This window comes from Lagenorhynchus albirostris, chromosome 21 (genome assembly GCF_949774975.1).
Source record: "Lagenorhynchus albirostris chromosome 21, mLagAlb1.1, whole genome shotgun sequence".
NCBI lineage: Eukaryota > Metazoa > Chordata > Mammalia > Artiodactyla > Delphinidae > Lagenorhynchus > Lagenorhynchus albirostris.
The window spans coordinates 4,493,039-4,520,335 of record NC_083115.1 but is presented as its reverse complement, the minus strand read 5'-3'; the positions used below and the strand labels follow the sequence as shown (position 1 = coordinate 4,520,335).

The 27,297-nt window shown below is 35.6% G+C and overlaps 1 protein-coding gene across 1 annotated transcript in view; it reads right to left on the bottom strand.

Annotated features, from left to right (window-relative positions):
• Positions 1–262: 262 nt before the first annotated feature.
• LOC132512679 (A disintegrin and metallopeptidase domain 3-like) overlaps positions 263–27,297 on the bottom strand; it is a 109,742-nt gene continuing 82,707 nt past the window's right edge. Inside the window, 6 exon segments of the mRNA XM_060136488.1 lie at positions 263–337; positions 3,531–3,587; positions 6,004–6,169; positions 15,502–15,616; positions 17,583–17,666; positions 26,334–26,526. Coding sequence (XP_059992471.1) covers positions 304–337; positions 3,531–3,587; positions 6,004–6,169; positions 15,502–15,616; positions 17,583–17,666; positions 26,334–26,526 — 649 coding nt within the window. The 3' untranslated portion in view covers positions 263–303.

Sequence of the window (27,297 nt, the reverse complement as noted above, 5' to 3'; positions counted from 1 at the left end):
ATCAGGGAGTTGGCAGTTTTGAGCATGAGCTGCCCGTTCTCCTTGGCTGGTCCTTGCAATAAACATTAATCTGCTCCAAACACTGACGTTTCCCTTTGTTTGGCCTCCGTGTGCATTGGGCACACAAACGGGCTCGAGAACAGAATGAATCGACACAACGCGACATACTTTCACTCACAGGATTTACTTTTGTTTTTGAAATTGAAAGCTTTAAGCCATCACAAAAGGAGAGAAAAGCAGATTTTTTTATTCTTGAACCAGTCCAGTTAATGGTGTGTTTCTTGGCAATATCTTTTCTCCAAATTATGGCTTTTGACGGTATTGTTTAGTTACCATTCTAAAAGAAATACAGAAAAAAGAAATGCTACATTTTTAATGGTTAATAAAAGCTGTCTAATTTTACTACAAAGCTATAGGTATATCAATTAATTAATATAAGACAGTTGATACTGTCACAACCTATACCTGTGCTCTACAGAATCTGTAAACCCAAGTTCTTTTTGTTTCTTTGGTTTGATTTTTTCCAGAAACATTTGTGATAGCCACATTAAAAGGAAATGCTATAAACTGCTATTTATATATGTCTCATTTACATGGACTCTATGTTTCACATGGATCAAAGAAAGTCATGAACAAGGAAACAGAGAGAAAAAGAGCAATACAATATGTGAAGTAGGAAATAATTGCTCTTTTCTCTATTTTTATCTACAGAGGAGGAGAACTCCCAACAGTCCTCTGTGCGTTTCCAACAGGTGTCCCACACACACATGTTCAGAACAAACTCCTTCTTTACTCCCCTCCGCTTCATGGCTCCAAAACTAAGCTGGTTCTCAGCTGCTGTACAACACGCCGTTAGTAAAAGCTGTCATTATCCATTGTGTCGGAAATGTTTGTCTTTGTAGTTCTCTTTTATTCTAACCCAAATATATCTATCCAGTCACCACTTCAACCAAGTCTACCCGTTAGGTCTCTGAAAACTGTGTTGTTCTTTCCGTCTTAACGAATCCTGCCCTCATCACACTTTTCCTGTGCATTCCATTTCACTAGTCTCCAGTTCTGACTGAATCTGACTGAATTTTCTCCTAATTTATCCCTGTGAATTTTGTAAAAAGCACACCATATCTTGCTAAATCCCTCCCTTACCACGTCAAAAATACTTCAACTACGTTCCATTCATCTATGAGGAAATGTAACCTTTTAATCGTGGCATATCAGACACTGGTCCTGGCTCAAAGTTACCTAGGCAGATTTTCTCCTTCAACATCCGTACATTTTAAAATAAATTTTTAAATATATTAAGAGCACAAATTTAGACACAGAGAGGTCTGGCTTTACATGGTAGCCTAGCTATCTTCCTGCTGTATATCAATGAACAACATTTAAGTACTTCTTCTTACACTCTACAGCCAAACTCTCAACTCATTCTGTTGGTTCACCTTCAAAATTTATTCCTAAGACCATCTATACTATCCCTGGTCTGAGGTAACATCTCTTCTCTCCTGGATTAGTCCTGACATTTTTTTTTCATTGTATCATTCATGTGTTTGAAAAGCTCCTGCCCAGGTATATGCATGGGCTGCTCTGCCAGCTCTATGCCTGTCTAAGACAGACTTGGTTTACAGCTGGAACGGTAAAGCTCTCTCTTTACCTGTGGGAAAGGCTGAATATCTGGTTTCACTTTTTGCTGAGATAAGGGCAGTGGGATTTATGATGGGCTTTTTAAAATTTAAAATAAGGAACCTTGAGACCTTGTGCCTGAGGCGTCTCTCTGACCCACAGTGCTTGCCTGCACCCTCTCTTGCTGTACTGTATCCTTTGCATTTAGATAGAAGCCTTCTGTGAGCTGATGGTGATGTCAGGTGACTCCTTTCAGATATCTAAACTAGGTCATTATTTGCGCCTCCTCCAATTCCTTGCTGACACGTCACTTGCTCCCTAGGGCCTACTCAGTCAGCCACATTTAAAGTTGCCACCCAGTTCCTCCTTCAGTGTCAACTGCCCAGTTAGCCCCACTTCTCTCATCTTCCCCATAAAGAATCACCTTTCAGTACCAACTTATAAAATATGTTTATCGGACGAATGTGTCCAATTCTTGAGGCAAGACCTTAATATAACCATAAAGTACTGGTGGCAGGAGATGACTGTGAAAAATAGAAAAAAGTGTAAAAGAAAGCAAGATATTGCATTTACGAATTAAGACTTGGAGAAGGCCGGGGAGACACGTGCTCAGTGTACTGCTCTAGGAGAAAATGACTGAAGTTGTGTGGAGGTGAGAAGTTCAGGTGAAGACACCCAGCATGATGAAGGAACTATGACGGAGGACATGAGAAGAAGACAGCCGAGGGCCAGAATCTTCACCTAAGATGCGGGCCTTTAGTAAAGAGATCAGAGAAGAGGGAGAGGGTGGTCTAGGCAGAAATAAGACTACTTTACATTGAGGACAGGAGTCATAAATGATTTGCTTGGTGGCCGATAAGGAAACAGAGACCCACTGACTTTTTTCTCCATCAAAGTCAGATGTGGCAGGTAAGTAAAGAGATGATCTCGGGATCTCACACTTAGATGAGTTTTTGATTGTTTTCCTTTACTTCCAGGGATAAGTCTAATATGTCAAATATCACGATTTCTTTACACATGAGTTAGAAATTTGAACGACATATACAGAAGCCTCCTTTATCCTAACTGACGGTAAAGAATTGTTCTTCTGCCTTGGAGGGTGAGTGCATTTAGCATTTGCCTGGCATCCTCTAGGTCCTCAATAAGTGTAAATTCCATTCCCTATCGCCAGTCTTGTATCAGAAAATATGTGGCAAAATTGCAGAGTTCTTAAGAGCTTCAACCTTAGTGTCTGGTTGTCAAACTCAAACTCAAAAAACTCACCAAAATTCTATACATGTGCGGAATTATTTACATTCTTTATGTCTGTTTCCTTATTTCTAAAATAAGGAGAACACAGTGTTCTGTGGCAGCCTGAATGGGAGGAGAGCTTGGGGGAGAATGGATACATGTATATGTATGGCTGAGTTGCTTTGTTGTGCACCTGAAACTATCACAACATTTTCGTCAGCTATACTCCAATACAAAATAAAAAAGTTTAAAAAATATAAAATAAGGAGAACAATAACCCGGGAGTTATTGTTAGTGACGAATAAATACAAGTGTTGGGAGACAACCTGTGTAAACCTCTTAGTTAGAACGTTAAATCTACCAATCAAATGCATGATTGCACATAAATATTTTAAGAAAATATTAAAAATCCCTTTGAAGTCATTTCTTTTTACAAAGATATTGGTTAATAAATCTGTAGCTAATGTGAGTTAACATTAAATGTTTCTAGATAAGTATAAAATAAAATTAACATCAAATGCTTTTTTTAGTCTTTGTTTTAGTATATGATAGCAACAAATAGAAATCAAAATGATGAAATACGGGAATAATATCTTCCTTATACTGAGGTACTGTTAAAAATATTGTTTTAAGTATTTAATGAATTATATCATTTTGTCAATAGTTTGATTCTTTTACTTCACCTTTCATTGTAAGACTGGTTGCTGTTACTGTTCCTACTGCTGTCTTCTGATAGAGACCTGTTTAAAGAAACAGAATTATTTTTAAGGTTAGGAAACACTGTAATCTTAAAGTCAAGAAAAGTAATAAAGCTAGATTTGTCCTAATTACTCAATTAATATGTACCAATATCCACTTTGCTTCCTATATGGTACTCAGGGATCATATATTGTAGTGCTTGTTTTTTTTTCTGAAGTTAGCCTAACTTTTAAATATGTTAAGCATTTTTAAAATTTCAAACTAAAAATCCATCTATTACTTTTCTCTATTTTGTTTACATGGAAGACTGGATGAAATATTAAAATATCTATGATAATGCTTCTCCCAAGTTAAATAGATAATTTATATGTAAATTCTTAAATTATCATAACTTCAGTTATATGATTTCTATCAAATACCTACGTGAATAGTTATTATTTCACTTCTGTTAATGAGGTCCTTAATGAGGCCTCTCTATTAGCTATGCTTAGTTACACTTTATGGTATTTATACAGCCTCCATTTATTCTTTGGCTCCTATACACAGCTCCTGTTGAAGAGGAATGTCATGGTGTAAAGGTTCCTACAAAATGGCTACAATTCTTTGGCCACAGATGATAAAATCAGGCTTGAACACCTAACTCAGGATTATAAATCCAGACAGAACACTGGCTGAAATTAGATACACTTGCAGAGTTATTTCCTTCTGTCTCTTGAGAAAATGAACTAACAGGCATTGGTTTTGGCAGATTACTGGGATTTTTACTTGAAAATGAAACTAGAAAGAGTTGAGATAGGTACTCTGGGCCATGTGTAAGCAGAGCAGTCATCTTGGAGAGAATGGACATGGACAAGAAGAGACGATGTCAACCGTAAAGGCTTTGGGTGATGGAGACAATGGCCTGGCTCATAACCATCCAGTTCCTTACCACCCTTTTGTGTTTCAGCTCTACATCATTTCTTGCCCTTGCAGCCCTGAAACCATCTACTGCTGCTCTAAAATTTAGGCTGTCGCGAGCAGACTTTGTTCTTTATGATCAGTGGTACCTTACTCTAGCATCTCTTCCCAAAGTCAGGTTGAGTTCTTGCAACTATTCAGATTTGTCCAAGATGTCTTAAGTAAGAGCACAGGCAGACATGCCAGATATCATTCAATTAAGTCAGTTTATAACAGTTGAAAGATTGATGAGTCATGCAGAAGACTACCCTGAATTACCTGGTCGCTGCTAACTTCTTCATAAATAAGATTAACTAACTTGGGAAGTAGAGGTGTTGATTGAAATTTGATATCATTATTTTGTCTCTGGCTACACAAATGAGAAACAAAAATGATTTCTTTTACAATGAAGAAACGAGACCCACCTCTTTACCCTTGCTTCTGCATTCTCATTTTCCTAAATATTCACTAAGCAAATTGTGGCTTGTATGTTGTTACAGTAAAGAAAGAAGCAGTATGAAAGTGAAGTAAGTCAGACAGAGAAAGACAAAGTGTGATCCCACCTATATGAGAAATCTACAAAAAAAAACACCCTTACAGATACAGAGAACAGATTGGTGGTTGCCAGAAAAATGGGATGAGGGGGCGGTGAGCAAAATGGATAAGAGGGTCAAAAGGTACAAACTTCCAGTTGTAAAAAAAACAAGTCATGGGGATATAATGTACAGCATGGCGACTATAGTTAAAATAAGGAATTACACTCTTGAAACTTGCTAAAAGAGTAGATCTTGAAAGTCCTCATCAGGAGAAAACCAAATTTTTGTTAACTATGTATGGTGACAAATATTAACTAGACTCATTGTGGTGATCATTTTCCAATATATACAAATATCAAAGCATTATGACATAAACATGAAACTAATATGTCATATGTTAATTATACCTCATTAAAAAAAAGACCTAATCAAGCTCTGCTCTACAAAAAAAAAAAAACAAGAAAAACAAAAAAAAACGGAAAAGCTGCTCAAGTGCTTTAATTCTAATTTTAGAAACACATGAGTGATATTGATTATGTGTAAAATGGGCAGTATCCTATGTATGTTCTCTCCCTCATTCTTTGCCATCTTATATTTTCTCAGTTTCCCCGTATTCTATACTTCCCTGTCTCTATTATCTTCACCTTCTTTATTCTACACTGCTCTGTCTCTATTAATCTTCTTGGCACAAGTGAATGTCAGTGCAAGGAAACAGGGTTGCTTGGGAGTAGACAGACCTTCTAAAGCAGTTACAGCCAACATGGCTTGCTATTCGAAAGGTACTGAGGATTTACTGAGTTACTTCAGTTGTTCCTGGGCCTATATAAACACGAAACTTACCCACCTGCCTGAAATCTGAAAAAAATTTGGTATGTTTCTGAACATTTACCCAATCCATCCAAGAGTCCCTACTTATAATATTCTGAATAATATTTGAATTTTCTCCTAAATCATTTTAAATATTAAAGATAATGAGTTTACTCACCCTTCACTTACTGTACCCTCTCTGTTCCAAAATATCTTCATTTTATTCCATTTAAGAGCAATGATGGGAATTAAAATGAGGAAAGGCAGGAAAACGTAGAAACTGATCACAAGGCCGTTTTTTCGAGAAGTACCACGTCGTTTTACCAACATGTCTGTACTTTTATCTGAAAACATAAGAGTACCTTTTAACTTTTTCAAAAATGGTATTCAAAGCATATTAATAATTTGAATTATAAAACTTTGGAATTCAAATAATATAATCATAGAGTTAATAAACTTAAATTTAAAAGTGTTTTCCAATATTCTGTGACTGTGCCCCAAAGTGTATTATATATTTCTGTCAAATATATATATATAATTTATTTTTAACCTTTGTATGTATATTTAATATTTATTTATGTGCTACTTTCTAATGTATTTTATTCTATCATATTCCCTTCTATGAACTGCTACTTAGAACACATTAGATTGATATTTTCATCTAATAGGTTCTTCCATTTTAAATATAGAGCAAAAAAAGAAAAGAACTATTTTAAAACTTATTTATGGAAAATTATTGATATAACTGAGGCTAATTTAAAAAAAACAATAGTAGACTAGGTTAATTTACATAATAGATGTATAAAGTGATACTGTTTTAATTTTGACTGTACTAATTAGAAAAATAGATATTCCTCTTGGCATTATAAAGACATTACATAAAACTAGAAAACTAAATCTATGGAAACTTGGCCCAGTTAAGCAAAAGAAATAAACCAGACAATTAAAATACAAAAAACTATGTCAAGCAATCAGAATTACAACCAAAGCAACTATTGAGGATATTAAGTGTAAATGAATTTAATGCCCCCTCAAAAAGACAAAAGGATCCGTGATGTTGAAACACACACACAGTCCAATTATATGTTGATTAGAAGTAATTTACCTTAAAGTGATTTAGGAAGTTTTATGTATTATAAGAAATAAATTAGCAAATATATGCAAAAATATTGAAACTAATCAAACATGCAGCAGTCTCATGCTATGGTAGAACTCAACACTTTAAAGCTCTCCTTTCCTGGCCTCACCCATCAGAAAAGGTCCATTCTCCTTTAATCCATCTTTACTAAAATTATCATGTTGCAAGTGGAGCTTCCTTCTCATGTGGTTAATTACTCCAAAGACTGATTAAAGAGATCACTATTAGATTAACTGGGAGATATCCATTACTCTAAGGAAGAAAGATTGGGAGCTTCTACTTGTGGGCATGATGAAATTTTTCCATTAAATGTGTCAAATAATAAAAATATGAAACAGGATAAGACATGAAGGAAATGGTTTCTGGAAGTCAACAGGAAACACAGAACTAAAATATCTGAAGAAAAGAAAACATGATGTTGATTTTATGGAAATACAATTCTACCTATGGATAATTTGCTGATCTCAGAACAGAGAATTGGAGTCCTAAGCAAAGTACATCATTCCCATGGAGCAGAAGACAGAGCTCACAGCAGAAGAAATGGTGGGAACCTGAAGGGTGCAGCATTGAACAGAAAGTTGCTCTGAAATTAAGGATTTCAAAACTGTTAAGGGGATCCTTGCAGGTGTCCTTGGCAGAAGGATAAGGAATATATATGTGTATATATACATACATAGTATGAGACAATCTGAAGCTAATTAGACAGCAGCTCTTACTGGGGTGAGAGTGGAAAAGAGATACCAGAGTTTGAGCAGTAGTGGTAAAAAGAGCACCAAGAAGATCCCAATTTCTCCACATCCCCACTAGTACTTGTTGCCTGTGTTTTTTATTATAATAGCTATCCTAATGAGTGTGAAGTAGTATCTCGTGGTTTTGGTTTGCATTTTCCTAAGATGTTGAACATCTTTTCATGGGCTTTTTGGCCATTGGTATATCTTCTATGGAGGTGTGTTTATTTAAATCCCTTCCCTTTATTTATTTATTTATTTATTTATTTATTTATTTATTTAGGCTGCGTTGGGTCTTCATTGCTGCACGCGGGCTTTCTCTAGTTGCGGCGAGTGGGGGCTACTCTTCGTTGTGGTGCGTGGGCTTCTCATTGCAGTTGCTTCTCTTGTTGTGGAGCACAGGCTCTAGGCGCCCGGGCTTCAGTAGTTGTGGCTCACGGGCTCTAGAGCGAAGGCTCAGTAGTTGTGGCGCACGGGCTTAGTTGCTCCACGGCATGTGGGATCTTCCCGGACCAGGGCTCAAACCTATGTCTCCTGCACTGGCAGGCAGATTCTTAAGCACTGCACCACCAGTGAAGTCCCTAAATCCCTTCCCATTTTTAATTGGGTTATTTGTCTTTTTATTATGGACTTGTAAGTGTTCTTTATATATTCTGGATACAAGTCCCCTATGAGATATAATATTTACAAATATATTCTCCCACTCTGTAGTTTGTCCTTCACTGTCTTGGTTGTTATCATTTGCAGCAAAAAGTTATCAATTTTGATGAAATTCAATCAGTCTATTGTTTCTTTCTTCACCTGTGCTTTGGTGTCTTCGATAACACAGCCTATGCCAAGGTCACAAAGATTTACTAATATGTGTTCTGAGTGTTTTATAACCTTAGCTCTTACATTTAGATCTATGATCCAATTTCAGTTAATTTTTGTGAACCTTGTGATGCAGTAATCTAACTTCGTTTGCATGTGGATATCTACTTGTCCCAACACCATTGTTTTAGAAGACCATCCTTTGTCCTTTGAATTGTTTTGACATCTTTGTCAAAAATCCATGACTGTTAGCATGAAGCTTTATTTCTGGACTCTCTCTTCTATTGAACTAAATATCTATCCTTATTCTTGGGACAGTACTACACTGTCTTGATTATTTAGCTTTGTAATACGCTTTGGAATTGTGTTTTCAGTTTCAAGTTTTCTTGAAAACTATGTTTTCAAGATTGTTTTTACTATTCTGTGTTGCTTGAATTTCTGTAAGACTTTAAGATCAACTTTTCAGTTTCTGCAAAAGAGACAGCTTGGGTTTGTTAAGGATTGTGTTGAATTTGTAGATCAATTTTGAGAGTATCTGGAGTAATAACAATATTGAGTCTTCCAGTACATTAACAGGAGATGTCTTTACATTTACGTAGATCATTCTTTCAATAATGTAGTTTTAGCTTTCAGTGTATATCTTACACTTCTTTCCATAAAATTATATCTAAACTTTGTATTATTTTTGGTGATGTCATAAAATGGAATTTTTGCCTGACAATTTTGCTTTACTGTGGTAAAATACTCAACACATGAAATTTATTACTTTAAATATTTTTGAGTGTACAGTCAATGGCATTAAGTACATTCACATCTTTGTGCATCTATTATTACCATCAAACTCTAGAACGTTTTCATCCTCCCAAACTGAAACTCAATCCTTTAAACATCGATTTACCAGTCCCCCTTCCTCCGGCCCCAGGCAACTACCTTTCTACTTTGTCCCTATGAATTGACTACTGTAGGTACCTCATAAAAGCACAATCATCCAATACTTGTCCTCTTGTGACTGGCTCATTTTAGTTAGCATAAGGTTGTCAAGTTCCATCCATATTGTACCATGTGTCAGAATTTCATTCCTTTTTAAAGCTAAATAACTTTCCATTGTATGTATATACCACCATATGGGTATACTGTTGATGGACGTTTGAGTGTTTTCACCTTTCGGCTATTGTGAATAACGCTGCTAAGAACATGGGTGTCCAAATATCTGTGAGTCCATGCTTTCAGTGCTTTGGGGTATATACCTAGATGTGTAAATTCAGGATAATATGGTAATTCTATGTTTAATTTTATGAGGAACCACCATACCATTTTCCACACGGGCTGCAGCACTTTTACATTTCCACCAGCAATGCACAGGAGTTCCAATTTCTCCACATTCTCATCAGAACTTGAAATCTTCTGAAATTTTTAAATAATAGCCATCCCAATAGGTTTGGATTAGTGTCTAGTTGGAGTTTCGACCTGCAATTCCCTCACAATTAGTGACGTTGAGCAACTTTGCATGTGCTTATTGTCCATCTATGTATCTTTTTTGAAGAAATGTCTATTCAGGTCTTTTGCCAGTTTTAATGGGATTTTATGTTTCTTTGTAGCTGAGTTGTAGGAATATTTTACATATTCTACATATTAATTTTCATCAGATATATGATTTGTGAACATTTTCTCTTATTCTGTGGGTTAGCTTTTTCCTTTATCAATAGTGTCCTTTGATGCATAACAGTTTTTAATTATAAAATTCTAATTTATCTACTTTTTTCTTCTGTTGCCTGTGCTTTCAGTGTCATATTCAATAAATCATTTCTAAATCTAATGTTATGAATATTGCCCCTTTTGTTTTCTTCTAAGGATTTTATAGTTTTAGCTCTTGACATTTAAATCCTTGATTCATTTGGAGTTAATTTTTTTTTAAGGTGTAAGTAAGGGTCCAACTTCATTCTTTTGCATATTGATATCCAGTTATCCCAAAATTATTTGTTGAAAAGACCATCCTTTCTCCCCTTGAGTGGTCATGGCATCCTAGCTGAAAATCATTAGACTGCATATGTGAGAGTTTATTTCTGGACTCCCCATTTTTTCCATTGGCAAATTTCAGTTTTCTAATTTTGTTGCCCAAGTAATATATCAACTTTCAGGAAGGTACAAAAGAGCCCCTCCAGGGCTCTTGTTTTTAAACTTTATAATGGTGGTGTTGATATTGATCATCCAAATGAAATCTCATACTACAAGTCATCAGAGTGGATGATGCTATCATAATTTTCCTCCAACTGAAGAATCAATGAATGAACAGAATATTTCTAGTAACAGAAAGGAAATATGATATTCTCATCCAGTTAATCATACTTCAGCATGTAATATTTTGTCACAAATACCTAGAACATTCTGTATTGTAAAGAAGATCTAGGATAGTATCTTTTCACCTTTTATTACATTTGGGCATGAACATTTACTTGATATGATTCACAAGTGGACAAATATACATGCAAAGTTGATTGAAAGGACTTAGATGATGTAGGAGTGATAAACATTGATTAATCATTTTAATTGGTGCTTATAAATATAAAATTAAAATATGTTCTATTATAGTACAACATTATTTACAGTAGCTCTAAAGAAAGTGAAATAACAAATATGAAATAATAAAATGTACAGTATCTGGTGAAAATTACAAAATTATGATGAAGGAAATTAAAGAAGACATATAAGTGGAAAGAAATACTGTGTTCATACACTGGAAGATTCAATAGTAAATAATAAAAATGTGAAACTTCCTAAATTGATCCATACGTTTAACACAATTTGCATCAAAATCACGGCAAAATTTTTTTGTAAACATAGACAAGCTTAATGTATATGGAAAAGAGAAACCTTAAAATAGCCAAAACCATTTTGAAAAAGAAGAATGAAATGGGAAGACTCACTTTTCCTGCTGTTCAAGATTACCCTATAACTACAATAGTCAAAACAGTGTAGTATTGGTGGAGGGAATGACGCATAGATCAATGGAACAGAATAGAGATCTGAGAAATACATCAACACAAAAATGTCCAATTAATTTTTTTTTTTTCGGTACGCGGGTGCGCAGGCTCAGCGGCCATGGTTCACGGGCCCAGCCACTCCGCGGCATGTGGGATCTTCCCAGACCGGGGCATGAACCTGTGTCCCCTGCATCGGCAGGCGGACTCTCAACCACTGTGCCACCAGGGAAGCCCTGTCCAATTAATTTTTAACAAAGATGCAAAATCAACACAGTGGACAACAGACAGCTTTTTCAAAGAATTGTGCTAGAACAATTTGACACCCATATATCGGAAAATTAATCTCCTACCCTTTATAAAAAGTAATCAAAATGGATCATGGACTTAAATATAAAACATAAAACTATACCTTTTACAGATATCATAGCAAAAAATTTCAAGACTTAAGACTGACAAAGAATTCATATACTTGACACCAAAAGCATAGATCCAAAAAGGAAAAAAAGAAGAGCTTATCAAAATAAGAATTGGAAAAAAAAACCTTTTGGTCTGAGAAAAAAACACTTGGAGAGAATATGTTCAAATCACAAATCCCACAAAATAGATGTTTGTGTGAAAACTCAACATTTAATAAACAATAAAATTAGCAAATGGGAAAAAGATATGAACAGACTTTTCACTGAAGTGGATATGCAGGTGCCAAATAAACACATTAAAGATATTCAATTATCATTATCCATTAGGGAAGTACAAATTAAAAGCACAGTGAGATATTAAAACACACCAATAGAATGGCAAAAAAAAAATAGTGGTATCTTCAAATGTTGGCAAGGCTGCAAAAAACCCATTCATTTATCACTGGTGGGGATGTCAAACAGTATATAGCCACTCTGCAAAAAGCTTGGCAGTTGCTTTAAAAATTATAAATGGCTTACCATAGACACAGCAATTTTACTCTCGGCCATGCTTCCCAGAGAATTAAACATTTATCTTCATGCAGAATCTTCCACACAAAGTTTCATTGCAGATCTATTCATAATAACTAAAACTTGCCATCCACACGATGTCCTTCAATGGGTGAATAATTAAACAAAATATGCTACAGACATACAAAGGAATACTAGTCATCAATACAAAGGAATGAAGTGAGAGGAAAAGACAACCTCAAAAAGATACAAACTACATGGTTCCATTTATATGACATTCATGAAATAACATAATTAGAAAGATGAAGAGCAGTTTAGTGGTTGCCAAAAGTTCGGAAAGGGGAAAGAGGGAATGAGTGTAGCTATATAAAGGAGTAACAATATCAGGGAATCAGTGTAGCTATATAAAGGAGTAACAATATCAGGGAATCAGTGTAGCTATATAAAGGAGTAACAACATCAGAGGCCATGTAGTGATGATGCAGTTCTATATCTTGTTTGTGATGGTGGGTACCCAAACTTGAACATGTGGTGAAACTGCATAGAACTAAATATATGCACATGTGAATGCATACACACACGTATACACAGATAAGTGTATGTATACTGGTGAAATGTGAATAAGGTCTGTGTATTTCATCAATGTCCATTTCCTGGTTTTGCTATTCTACTGTAGTACTGAAACATGTTAACATTGACTGAAGCTGAGTAAAGTATTCGTAAGACTGCCCTCTAAATTTTTTTGCAACTCTTCATGAGTGTATAATTATTTCAACATAATAAGCTAACTAAAAATAACAGTGGGATATCATTACACATCTAAAGCTGGCAAAAAAAAAAATCAAACAAAACCAACAAAAAAGACAATACCAAATGCTTGTGAAGTGTGGATCATCTGTGCAGAGTAACTGGGACTCTCACAGATGAATGGAGGGAAGGAAAATGGTAAAGCCACTTTGGAAAATAGTTTGGCTGTTTCTTAAAAAATTAAAAATACACTCATTAAAAAAAAATACACTGGGCTTCCCTGGTGGCGCAGTGGTTGAGAGTCCGCCTGCCAATGCGGGGGACACAGGTTCATGCCCCGATCCGGGAAGATCCCACATGCCGCAGAGCGGCTGGGCCCGTGAGCCATGGCCGCTGAGCCTGCGCGTCCGGAGCCTGTGCTCTGCAACGGGAGAGGCCACAACAGTGAGAGGCCCGCGTACCGCAAAAAAAAAAAAAAAAAAAATACACTGAGTAAACGATCCAGCTATCTCACTTATAGGTATTATAGTGAGAACTTATATATAGACAAAAGTGCCTAGGTATTTACTCATCAAAAAGTGAGAACTTAAATACAAACGAAAGCCTATGTGCACGTTTACAGCAGCGTCATTCAAAATTGCCAAAATCTAGAAACGACCCAAATACCCTACAATGTGTGAATGGATAAACAAACTATATAGTTCATCTTTTCAATAGGAAGCTACTTAACAGTAATAAAGAATGAACTATTAAAACATATGCCAATGAGAATGAATCTCAAATGCATGTATGCTGTTCAGAACATTCTGGAAAAGGCAAATGTATAGTGACAGAGACCAGGTCACTGGTTGCAAGGAACTGGCAGTGGGAGATGGATACAAAGGGCAGCAGCCAGAGGGAGGATCTGAGGCGATGGACCTGTTGTGCATCATGACTGTGGTGGTTGGAACGGAATACATACATTTTTCAATACTCACAGAACTATATACCACAGAGTGAAGGCTACTGTGTGAACATTTTTAAAAAGCAAAATATTCTTAATAAAAATATTCTTAATAAAAAATAAATATTAAAAAAGAGAATATTAGTCATGACTAATAATTTTTTCAAAATTTCCAGAAATACACGAACCTATATATTCAAGAATCTCGCCAAACCAAGCAAGATAAATTCAAAGAAATACACATCTTGGTAAACCACTATGGAAAATCAAAGATATAAAGTAAGTCCGCAACTCAGACAAGGAATGAAAGAAGCATTATATTATTGGGATGAATAATAAGAATGACAGCTGCATTCTCATCACAAAACGGAAGCCAGGATACAATGGGATTACATCTTTAAATTGCTGAAAGAAGCAATTCTACTTCTAGTGAAAATACCGTTCACAAATTAAGACATTATGAAAACATTTTAAAGACAAAAGCTGAGACAATTGATCACTACAAGGTACACACAAAAAGAAATACAAAAGAGAGTTTTACAGGTTGAAAGGAAATGAACCCACACAGAAATTTGAATGTGCTGGAGGAATTGAAAAGTCCTAGAAAATGGTAAATAGGTTGGGATAAATGTAAATATTTACATTAAAATTCTTTAACATTTCATTGGCTATTTTAAGACAAATACAATGCTCTTTTGTCAGGTTTACAACATATACATAAATAAAATAAATAAAAACAGAGGCACAAAACAGAAGCACAAATGATGGAAAGACCTTAATGGAATTACAGTGTTCTGAGAGTTTCACATTGTGAAGTTTAGAAAAATCAAACATGCTACAGTTGTTCACGAATGTTCACCAAATAAATTTAAAAAAGTTTTGTGCCATCTACTATCCATATACTTTGGATGTGGAAGACTTTATTACTTTTACCTTTCAGTAGTAGAGTTAAAACTTGAAAGAGGCAACTCTGCTGTGAACTAGCACATCACAACAGTTAACATCCTTGGAATATACAGACTACATAATAAAACTATCACCTATTCTATCATTTAACTATACCTATCTAGAAAACTCTGTTGTACAAATAGAAAAGTTCTGGAAACCATTGTTAAAATTAAGAGAAGATCTGTTAAAGTGTTCATGTCTAGATTTGAATTTAAACTGTATACAAAATTTTGATTGACAATATGATCTAGAGCTGCACTGCCTAATTTAGTAGCTACTAATCACAAATGACTATTTAAATTTATATTAAATAAAGTGAAATAAGATGGAAACTTTAGTTCCTTGGTTGCACTACCCACATGCTAGGTGCTCAACAGCCACACAGACCGTGGAGGTGTATACTATTCCTCTAAGTGCAGACGGCTATGTTGGAGTACCGTGATCTGGATACTAACCTGACGTAAGCCAAAACCCATCATTGATACTTGCTCCTGGTGATGAAGGTGTTGGTTCACATTGTGGAGGGGCATATCCAGCATCACAGTGACAGTTATGGAGAGTACTGCAAACCTAAAGCCAAAACCAAATTTTAAAAGTGCGTTTGATGTATAAGATAGAAATTAAACACATTATTTGCTATTTTTAGTCAATGTAAATTATTAAAGTACTATAATTTAGTATATTATAGGTAGTTTTTTGTATTAATGTGGAAAGCAATTCTTAAATTAAAAATTAATATATGTTCATGCAATATCTTTTCAAATGTCCCATAGATTGTCTCTTATTTATCTCTTGTACTTTTAAATAAAAGTATATGATATTCTGATACAACTGAAATGTCTTATTCTAGAAAGGCATAGGAATTATGAAGCTAGAACTTATAAAATAGTGGGAGTTTAAATATACTATGAATTGTGCTAGTTCAAAAAAATTAGCCATGATAAGAGCCAATTTTTACCAAAAAAAAAAAAAAAAATGGGGAAAAACAAAAGGGAGAAGCATTCTTAATCAGACATAGATAGCAAAATTTATTTGGCCAGAAATAGGAAGGCTAGAAAATATCTATAAATGTGATCTGGTGGGTGAACTGAAAGAAGGGCCAGAAACATTATAGAGAATCTAGAAATAGGTTCGTGAAAAACTTAACAAGAAATTAATTGAAATTAAATAAGAGAGGAAAGAAACAGAAAAGAAACTGTAAATAATAGGACATGTAAGTGATCTGGGAGAGAAAAAATTTTTAAAAGACACACAGGTCACTTTTCTCCTGGATTACTATATAAAATAGGAAGCATCAGTATGGCAGGAGACACTAGCCACACAGTTAAAGCCAAAGACATGCTTGGAAAAACTTACAAAGTTTACAAAATTTCTATAACCTGGTAGATAATTTCACAATGGATGGACAAATAGAAATACACATGGAAAATGTGACCATACATACTTAAGGACTGTATAATTAATTACTGAAGAAATGCGAGTTAACAATGGATTTAGCATGTTTGAAGAGATTCAAAAGACAGAGAAACTAGTCTGACCAGAATATAAGGAAATATGCTTTTTTTTTTTTTTTTTTTTTTTGCGGTACGCGGGCCTCTCACTGTTGTGGCCTCTCCCGTTACGGAGCACAGGCTCCGGACGCGCAGGCTCAGCGGCCATGGCTCACGGGCCCAGCCTCTCCGCGGCATGTGGGATCCTCCCGGACCGGGGCACGAACCCGTGTCCCCTGCATCGGCAGGCGGACTCTCAACCACTGCGCCACCAGGGAAGCCCGGAAATATGCATTTTTATACGTGACAGGTGAGACCGAAAACTGGTATAATATTTCTTGAAGACAATATAATATTAATGAAAATTTAAACGGTACATATATTTGGCTCATCAGATTTCACTGCTAACAATTTAAGAAGTCAGATAAATGTGCAAAGGTGAAGGTACAACAGTGTCCACTGTACCATTAGTTACAATAGTTAAGTAAAAATTTAACATTATCTGAAAGTCCATCAGTGGATAACTTTTCAAATATAGTAAGGAAGAGACCTGCAGGGAAACACATTGAAGATGTTCAAGGATGAAGCAGATCATAATGAACAAGAAAGTCTGCTCCCATAAAAATATGAGATTATAAGTAATATGTATAATATATATTGTGTGAGTTTAAATATTTATCAGTACACATACACTCAATTATAAGCAATATTTTTATGTATGTATAAATGTATATGTGTAATCCTTAATGAGCTCATTTCCAAAATTTCATAATCTTAATCTAACATTATGATAATAGATTGTTTCATATTGAATTTTAGTACAACGTTCAAAGCAAATTATTTGCTCATGAAGCCTATATGCTCTGACTGAACACATAAATCACATACATACGTATGAATAATGCAGTCTGCTTTTCTTATTCGATTTCAATTTTCCAAATACATTTCTACACCCCCAAATAATTTTAAGCATTATTATACTGAAAAATGTTATTGACGTGAATCAAAATAACTATACTTAGAAACAGAATAACCATTATACATACCCCATGTCCACTGCACTTTATTTTGGAGATACAAGTTGCGTCTGAGCTGACGTTGACGTCTGTGCAAGATCCTCTGTTACAACACTAAAATGTGAAAACAACCACCAACGACAAAAAGTTTTAAATTTAAAGTCAAGAATTGAACAATTGTACTTGGTATGAAAATTAGATGCACAAGATATATATACCTCAGTTGAATCTGGAATTCAGATCTGCTCATTCTAATAAAAGAACTTGGAGTCAAATGGTGTGTTGTTACCTTGTCAAATATCGTATTTTGAGAATCAGAAACCATTTTTTCCCTTGAGGGAGCAGAACTGTTCATTTATCGATATTAATTGGTATAAGTACAAAAACAGCCAACTTGTATTGACTGTTGGTAATGAGCTAGGATCTGTCTTTGCACTTTCTATGTATTTTTATAATATATACTCATATTGACCCTGTGAAGGAGATATTTTCATCCTCATTTTATATTTGATGAGAATTAAATGTATACTTTTAAGGTCACACCACCACTGACTGACAGAGCCAATATTCAGTACAAGAACTACTTTACTCACAGAGCCCAATACCAGTGTTCCTGTCATTTTTACATTTTTTTCCCAACTTTAATGACCATATCTCTTATCTTTTGCATTAGGAAAGGTGACCTTGAGAAATTTATTTAATCTTCTTTACCTCAGTTTATCCATCTTTGAATCTGGAATAATAATTATAACTATTGCAAGGTTATGAAGGTGAAATAGCTTGTTACGGATAAAGGAACAAAAGTGGTGTTTGGCACACAGTAAATGCTCACTAAATATAGGATATTATCTTATTTATTTATTTATTTAACCTGATTTCTATGTAGACTCTATGTTAATATTTGTCTATCCAAATTTCAATTTAATTTGACTATCTTCGGGAGAATCTACTATCTGATAGATTTTCTTAAGTATCTGGTAGAATACCCCCTATCTGATGAATAGTCTAAAAATATCATTATTTTCTATCACCATTGCTAATTAAGGAAAGAACAAATATCAGCTTGTTCACTAACTGAAAGTGCTCTGATAAAGCCAGCAAGGATAACAAAATGTTGGACAAACCAGAATTACCTGTCCACAAAACTATTTTCATTCTAGTGTTCTTAACATTGTCATTGAGGTAATACCAGTCATACTTCCCTGGCTTGTTTTTAGGAGAAAAATAAACCAGGAAAAGTTAAGAACCATGCTTCTGATATAATTTCTTTCAACTAAACAGATCGATTTCTAGCTGGCTCTTTTGTAATGACAGGAAAAGCAAAAGATACTATGAAAATACTTAGCCTTGGTCAGTGGTTGGGACAGTGTTTTGAATATTAACTAACACATAAGATTTCCCTCTTTAAAAAAGAAACACTAATAGTGTCCCAGAAGAAATCACATCACAGTTCAAAAAAAAATCCTTGATATAACTAAAAAATTATTTCCTGAGGAGAAAATCTTGGGTTATGTGAGCATGTTTTCATACAGTTCTGTGCATAAGAATGGGTAAGGAAAAGACAGTTAATTTCATTTATTCAGTCATTGATTAGCTTAACTGTTTTTTGGACAATTACATGCCCCAGACATTTTCTTCAAGTTTGAAATGATTATGTTAAGAAGATATGCTTAATATCCCTCACCTACTTATATGAGCTACAATCAGTTTGATAAACTCCTGTTTTGTCTTCTAAATAAACAATTCAAAGACGTCTTCTATCACAACCAATATTGAGCAAACTTGCATTGCTGGAATAATGCCTATCTTCATGTAATATATTATTCACTTAATATATTACAGTATTAAATTTAGGAGTATAACATTTATAATTTTTATTATAATTGACAAGGAAGACATACTCTTCTTTATTTTGATAGATAAGAAATAAAATCTCTTTTTCTCTCTTTTCTTATCTATCAATTGATAGACTGATTTTTACAAAGGACCCACATTTGATGAGAATGTGGTAAAGAAGCCTTTACTCTCTAACCTCTCTGAAAACAACTGAACACTGTAGAATAACAAATGAACATAAAGTATATCCTTGATGACTTTTTAAAATAACCAGAGAATGATTCCAATTCAAATTCACAGACAATAGCCTCAAATTCACAGACTTGGCACTCACAATAGCCCCCCTTTTCCCAATAAATGAGAGTAAAGGAAAATCAGAAAGAGACAATTAGAAGAGGAGAGAGTAAAGGACTTCCTGGGATTTTGAAATAAAATGAAGGTCACTGTTGGGTGACATGAAGTGAGAAAGCAACCACAGGGAACACAGTGGCAAAGGGGAGAGCCTAGCTGATCAGCCTTACACTGCTTTAGAGGAGCTGCAGCCTCAGAGTCCTAAGGAAAAACAGGAAGAAGAGCTGAAAGGGCAAGATGGGAAAGGGTGGCTAAAATGTGGAACTATCAATGGAAGTCTGCGTCCAAAACCACAGAACTAGTTAGCTCTCAGTATCAGCTACTCACCTCCCCACTTCTCTCAGTTACAGAACACAGCCAACACAACACTTTATCCCAAGGGAGACAATTTAGAAGAGTATTTTGTTTCATAAAGCAATTGAATTAATGGTGACTACAGAATTCGGGCTTGTCCAGTGGTCTGTCCTCCAGAATTGGCACTATCCGATTAAACGACTGGAAGTACCACGGCCTAAAAGCCAGCTTCCAAAACAGAGACTGTCATATTATTAGAGCGGGGTGGGGGGGACACAGGCCAAATGGCAGGACACCATACATCTTGTAAACAGCAGGAGCCCACAGTCAGACAAAAGAAAAGCAGAAACCTCCAGACAGACAGGAAACCACACATTTTGGGGGTGAGAAATGTCCTGGAAGCAGACAAAGAAAGGTGGGAAAAAGCAGGAATCTCTGGCATCTCAATGCAACCTGTTGTCATTAGGCCCTCATTACAGTAAAATTACCTTGCAGATAAGAAGTTCCCACCATGCACTGACTCCATGACACTTCCAATCAAGGTTAAATAAGGACAAAAATCCCTCCTACCTTCGGGAAGATGGAGCTGGGATAAAAATCGGGGAATTTTGACCCTAAACCCCTCCCTCCCCAGTGAATATTCCATCCCTTCATTTCTACGCCCCACATAACTGACTTGCCATAAAACTCAGGGCAGCTACTCACCTGAGCCTGCCCGCTCTCCCCTTGAGCGCATACTATTGCTTACATAAATCCTTGCTTTGCTTTCTTGACTTCCCTATCTTGTCTCTGAATTCTTCCTGTGATGAGACAAGAACCTACTCCCTGATAACAATGTGACAAACTTCAATTGCATAGAGAGAGCTGCCAATTAGAATTTTTATTAAAAATGGTGCGGGATAGGGCTTCCCTGGTGGCGCAGTGGTTAAGAGTCCGCCTGCCAATGCAGGGGACACGGGTTCGTGCCCCGGTCCGGGAAGATCCCACGTGCCGCGGAGTGGCTGGGCCCGTGAGCCATGGCCGCTGAGCCTGCGCGTCCGGAGCCTGTGCTCCGCAACGGGAGAGGCCACAACAGTGAGAGGCCCGCGTACCGCAAAAAAAAAAAAAATGGTGTGGGATCAAAAAGTCACTGCCAGCTTAAAGCTCCTCCAGACCAAGCAGGAAAAGTCAAAGTCTTTGTTTTTCCTTCCCTTCCCTTTCTTTCCCGTCCCCCGCCTTTCTCTTTCCTTTTCCTTCCATGGGGACATTGCCCAGTTGGGCATGGGCTAATGACTGGACTTCCCCAGGCAGAGAATCTTGCTGGAGAAATGGATAAACTGTAATGCTTTTAGTGGTCAAACAGGGCTGGTGTGAGAAAGCAGAGGTCTTTTAAATAAATGACTCATTTTTCAACAGGACATTTGCTGAATTTAAATGTTATGTGGGATGATAGAAGGCTAGTTACCTAGCGTAGCAATTTTCTATTAGTATTTGTATGTCTAGTGCCCATATGGTTGTATTCCAAATGTTAGTGTAATTGTGTTTATCCAGTATATAAGATGCTGCTTCACTCTCACTAATTCTAAGATTAGTTTTCTTTGTCGTTAGTTTTCAGGAATTTTATTATGCTGTATCTTACTGGATTTCACTGAGTTCATTCTATATCATGCACTTTCAGCTTCTTGCATCTGTGGTTTATGCCTTCTGAAAACCTTCCAGGCATTATTTCCTCAAATACTTTTCCATCCTTAAGTTCTTTCTCTTATTCTTCTAGGATATTAGAATGGCTATTATCATAAAGACAAGGAATAATAAGTGTTGGCTTAGAACTGCAGTAAAGGGAACACTTGTTCCTGTTTGTGGGAATGTAAATTGGTGTAGCCACTATGAAAAACAGTATAGAGGTTTGTCAAAAAGTTAAAAATGGAACTACCACATGACCCAGCAATTCCACTTGTAGGTATTCATCTGAAGAAAATGGAAACACTAACTCAAAAATATATCTGCATCTTAATGTTCATTTAAGCATTACTTATAATAGCCAAGATGTAGAAGCAACTAAAGTGTCCACCAGTGGATGAATAAAGAAAATATAGTATATATACAAAAATATAGTATATATACACAATGGAATATTTTTCTGCCATAAAAAAATGAAATCTTGCTAGCTGTGACAGCATGTATGGACCGTGAGGGCGTTATGCTAAATGAAGTAAGTCAGACAGAGAAATATAAATACTGTATAATCTGACTTATATGTGGAATCCTAAGAAGAATAAAAACAAAACAACCCAAGCTCACAGATACAGAGTACAGATTGGTGGTTGCCAGGGGTGGGATTTGGGAGGTTAGGCACAAACTTCAAGTTATAAAAATAAATAAGTCATGGGGATGTATGGTGCAGTATGGTAATTACAGTTACTAATACTGTTCTCTGTATTTGAAACTTGGTAAGACAGTAAATCTTAAATTTCTCATCATAAGAAAAAAATTATAGCTACATATGGTGACAGATATTAATTAGACTTGGGGTGGCCATTTTGAAATATATACAAGTATGAATCATTATGATGTACATGTGAAGCTAGTATAATGTTATATTTCAATAATATAGAAAAATATAGTAACAAATAGTAATATTTCAAAAACAGACAAAAAGATGTGATAATATATTTGAATTCTTACACATTTATAAATCACTTTCCAGAAAGTATGTGCAAATTTATACTTGGTTTAGGATGATAATAAGTTGTGCTTCTCACCATCAATTATTATTTTCAATTCCTAACTGACTGGACGAACACAACTGTTGGATATTCATTTTTATTTCACCAACTTAGAAGCTCCCTGATCTCAGTGTTCCAAGTTTCTCCAGAGTTCAATCTCCAGCCACGCAACTCTCCTTAGTGGAAGTTGTGAGTAGAACTAAAAGTTCCATCCCTCTAATCAGTTGGTCTTTCTGGTAACCAGCAGGATCCTGAAGCCATCTAGATGCCCCACCCTGTTACTCTATTAGCATAAATTCGGTTTGATCAGAAGGGGCTCACTATGAATAACAACAACAAAATTCTTATCAATCAGGAATTCCAAGGGGTTTAGGATCTTTGTGCCAGAAACCAGGGGCAAAGACAAAATTATTTTTTTGGTGTTATGCCACGTATAGAAGCCATTAGAGTGCTTTTTTTCTAATTAATGAATGATTAAATTAGTTAATAAATTTATTTATTTACTTTGCTATACTTTAGTAAACATTTTGGCACTTTGTTTTTTTTTTACAGTGTTATTATTTTCCAAGTGTACCTTTTTTTTTAACTTGTTTTTTGATTTATTTACATGAATATATGTTGCATTACTATTAAAATTTTAGAAGACAAACATTTTGAAAATCTGAAACAAATTAAATACAATGAAAGAAGCTTATGGAGCTAAATCCATTTGTTTACAAATGACTGGTTATTGTTTAGCAATTTAGATTTTTGAACCATTTCCATTGTGAAATACGGTACTCACACAGAAAAATTGCAAGCTAAAAGTGGAAAGCTCAATGGTTTTAACAAAAATTCATTTACTCAACCCTCACTGAAAAAACAAAAGGACCTCTGCTATTACCCAAGATGGCATCCTCCCAGTTCCTCCTTAATCAGTCTTTTCCCTCCTTCTAAAAATAATTACTATCTAAATTATATGGTACTCCATTTCTTTCTTTCCTTTACATATTTAGATCTAAAACATGTATACATAGGCAGTTTTTAACATCTTTACTGGAGTATAATTGCTTTACAATGGTGTGTTAGTTTCTGCTGTATAACAAAGTGAATCAGCTATACATATACATATATCCCCATATCTCCTCCCTCTTGCATCTCCCTCCCAAGCTCCCTATCCCATGTCTCTAGGTGGTCACAAAGCACCTAGATGATCTCCCTGTGCTATGCGGCTGCTTCCTACTACCTATCTATTTCACATTTGGTAGTGTATATATGTCCATGCCACTCGCTCACTTCGTCCCAGCTTACCCTCCCCGTGTCCTCAAGTCCATTTTCTACATCTGCGTCTTTATTCCTGCCCTGCCCCTAGGGTCCTCAGAACCTTTTTTTTTTTTTTTTTAGATTCCATATATATGTGTTAGCATACAGCATTCGTTTTTCTCTTTCTGAGTTACTTCACTCTGTATGACAAACTCAAGGTCCATCCACCTCACTACAAATAACTCAGTTTCATTTCTTTGTATGCCTGAGTAATATTCCATTGTATATATGTACCACATCTTCTTTATCCATTTGTCTGTCGATGAGCACTTAGGTTGCTTCCATGTCCTGGCTATTGCAAATAGAGCTGCAGTGAACATTGTGGTACATGACTCTTTTTGAATTATGGTTTTCTCAGGGTATATGCCCAGTAGTGGGATTGCTAGGTCGTATGATAGTTCTATTTTTAGTTTTTTAAGGAACCTCCATACTGTTCTCCATAGTGGCTGTATCAATTTACATTCCCACCAACAGTGCAAGAGGGTTCCCTTTTCTCCACACCCTCTCCAGCATTTATTGTTTGTAGACATTTTTTTTTTTTTTTTTGCGGTACACGGGCCTCTCACTGCTGTGGCCTCTCCCGTTGTAGAGCACAGGCTCCAGACACGCAGGCTCAGTGGCCATGGCTCATGGGCCCAGCCACTCCACGGCAATATGGAATCCTCCCAGACCGGGGCATGAACCCACATCCCCTGCATCGGCAGGCGGACTCTCAACCACTGTGCCACCAGGGAAGCCCTGTTTGTAGACTTTTTGATCATGGCCATTCTGACTGGTGTGAGGTGATACCTCATTGTAGCTTTGATTTGCATTTCTCTAATGATTAGTGATGTTGAGCATCCTCTCATGTGTTTGTTGACAATCTGTATATCTTCTTTGGAGAAATGTCTATTTAGGTCTTCTGCCCATTTTTGGATTGGGTTGTTTTTTTGATATTGAGCTGCATGAGCTGCTTGTATATTTTGGAGATTAATCCTTTGTCAGTTGCTTCATTTGCAAATATTTTCTCCCATTCAGAGGGTTGTCTTTTCGTCTTGTTTATGGTCTCCTTTGCTGGGCAAAAGCTTTTAAGTTTCATTAGATCCCATTTGTTTATTTTTGATTTTATTTCCATTTCTCTAGGAGGTGGGTCAAAAAGGATCTTGCTGTGATTTATGTCATAGAGTGTTCTATGTTTTCCTCTAAGAGTTCTATAGTGTCTGGCCTTACATTTACGTCTTTAATCCATTTTGAGCTTATTTTTGTGTATGGTGTTAGGGAGTGTTCTAATTTCATTCTTTTACATGTAGCTGTCCAGTTTTCCCAGCACCACTCATTGAAGAGGCTGTCTTTTCTCCATTGTATATTCTTGCCTCCTTTGTCAAAAATAAGGTGACCATATGTGAGTGGGTTTATCTCTGGGCTTTATATCTTGTTCCATTGATCTATATTTCTGTTTTTGTGGCACTTAATTTTAAATGATCTTCAAAGGGATGACATATTACTTTATAATGTAGTCAGCACCAGTATGTTACTTTGTGATTACTTCATTATTTTTATGTGAGAATATCTCTTCCCATTCTGAGATAGGTTTACTATTCACTTCCATTTTTCTCTTATTTTTTCTTTTCTTAAAATATTATACCTCCATTTAAATTATTTAAATTTAAATGTGAGATAATTGTGTACTGTTTTACATTAGTCAACTAAATTTTCAATGGTACTAGTTTAAAATCATCTATTATGTTTCTTCAAATGTTTAACAAAAAGAAAAACAAACAAAGCTTAAACTCTGTTTTATTCTTGTGTCTTGAGAAAGGGCAAATTGTTAACAAGTATATTGTGCTTTTGGAAAAAGAATTAGGGAAGTAGGCTAATGAGCAAATCAATATTTTAGTTTTATTACAATCAAATTAATTCTCTTCGTTGTTCTTATTATTCAGGATTTTCTGACCTGCTTTTGGGGTGTATTATTTGATTCTTTTCTCTTCCTTGTTTTACACAAATTATTGCAGAGCAGATGCTGGCCTAACAAAGAGGTTAAGTAAGATACTCAAGTGTGAGTACACAACTTTAAATATCTACAGTAAAATTCATAATGAAAAATGACAAAAAGTAAAGCAAGTGTTCCTTTGATCAATAGAAATTTTGACCTTTAAGGCTTAAGATCATGACGCAGTAACCAAAATTGGTAACAATTACAAATTAAAAATCTTAAGTGCTCTCTTTCTCTCTCTCTCATACACAAACACACATACACAGACACTAAGACGCTCACACACCACGTATAGAATCACGAAGAATTTGTGTTTACCTTATTTGGACCACACATAGTGCCACTCTTTACATAGGTATAATCATCTCGGAAGGTTATTGGTGTCGAATTTCTTAGATGTGCACTTAGACACACAATGCCTCCAAGGAAAGTATATTGAGTATCAAAATTTTTAAATGGCACTACTTCTGTACGTGTCCAGAGACAAACTAACTTTCCACAATAGATATCCCTGTAATATAACACAGAAAAAATTACCCATATGTCACTTAGCGACACAATATATTGTTTAAATAACAGTTCAAAACATGAGATAATTCACAATGTTATTCAGAGCATAACACCAAAGCTATTCAGAACATACACCATCTTACTGGTGTGAGGTGATACCTCACTGTAGTTTCGATCTGCATTTCTCTAATGATTAGTGATGTTGAGCATCCTTTCATGTGTTTGTTGGCAATCTGTATATCTTCTTTGGAGAAATGTCTATTTAGGTCTTCTGCCCATTTTTGGATTGGGTTATTTGTTTTTTTGATATTGAGCTGCATGAGCTGCTTGTAAATTTTGGAGATTAATCCTTTGTCAGTTGCTTCATTTGCAAATATTTCCTCCCATTCAGAGGGTTCTCTTTTTGTCTTATGTTTTCCTTTGCTGTGGAAAAGCTTTTAAGTTTCATTAGGTCCCATTTGTTTATTTTTGTTTTTATTTCCATTTCTCTAGGAGGTGGGTCAAAAAGGATCTTGCTGCGATTTATGTCATAGAGTGTTCTGCCTATAATTTCCTCTAAGAATTTTATAGCGCCTGGCCTTACATTTAGGTCTTTAATCCATTTTGAGTTTATTTTTGTGTATGATGTTAGGGAGTGTTCTAATTTCACTCTTTTACATGTAGCTGTCCAGTTTTTCCAGCACCACTTATTGAAGAGGCTGTCTTTTCTCCATTGTATATTCTTGCCTCCTTTATCAAAAATAAGGTGACAATATCACCTCACACCAGTCAA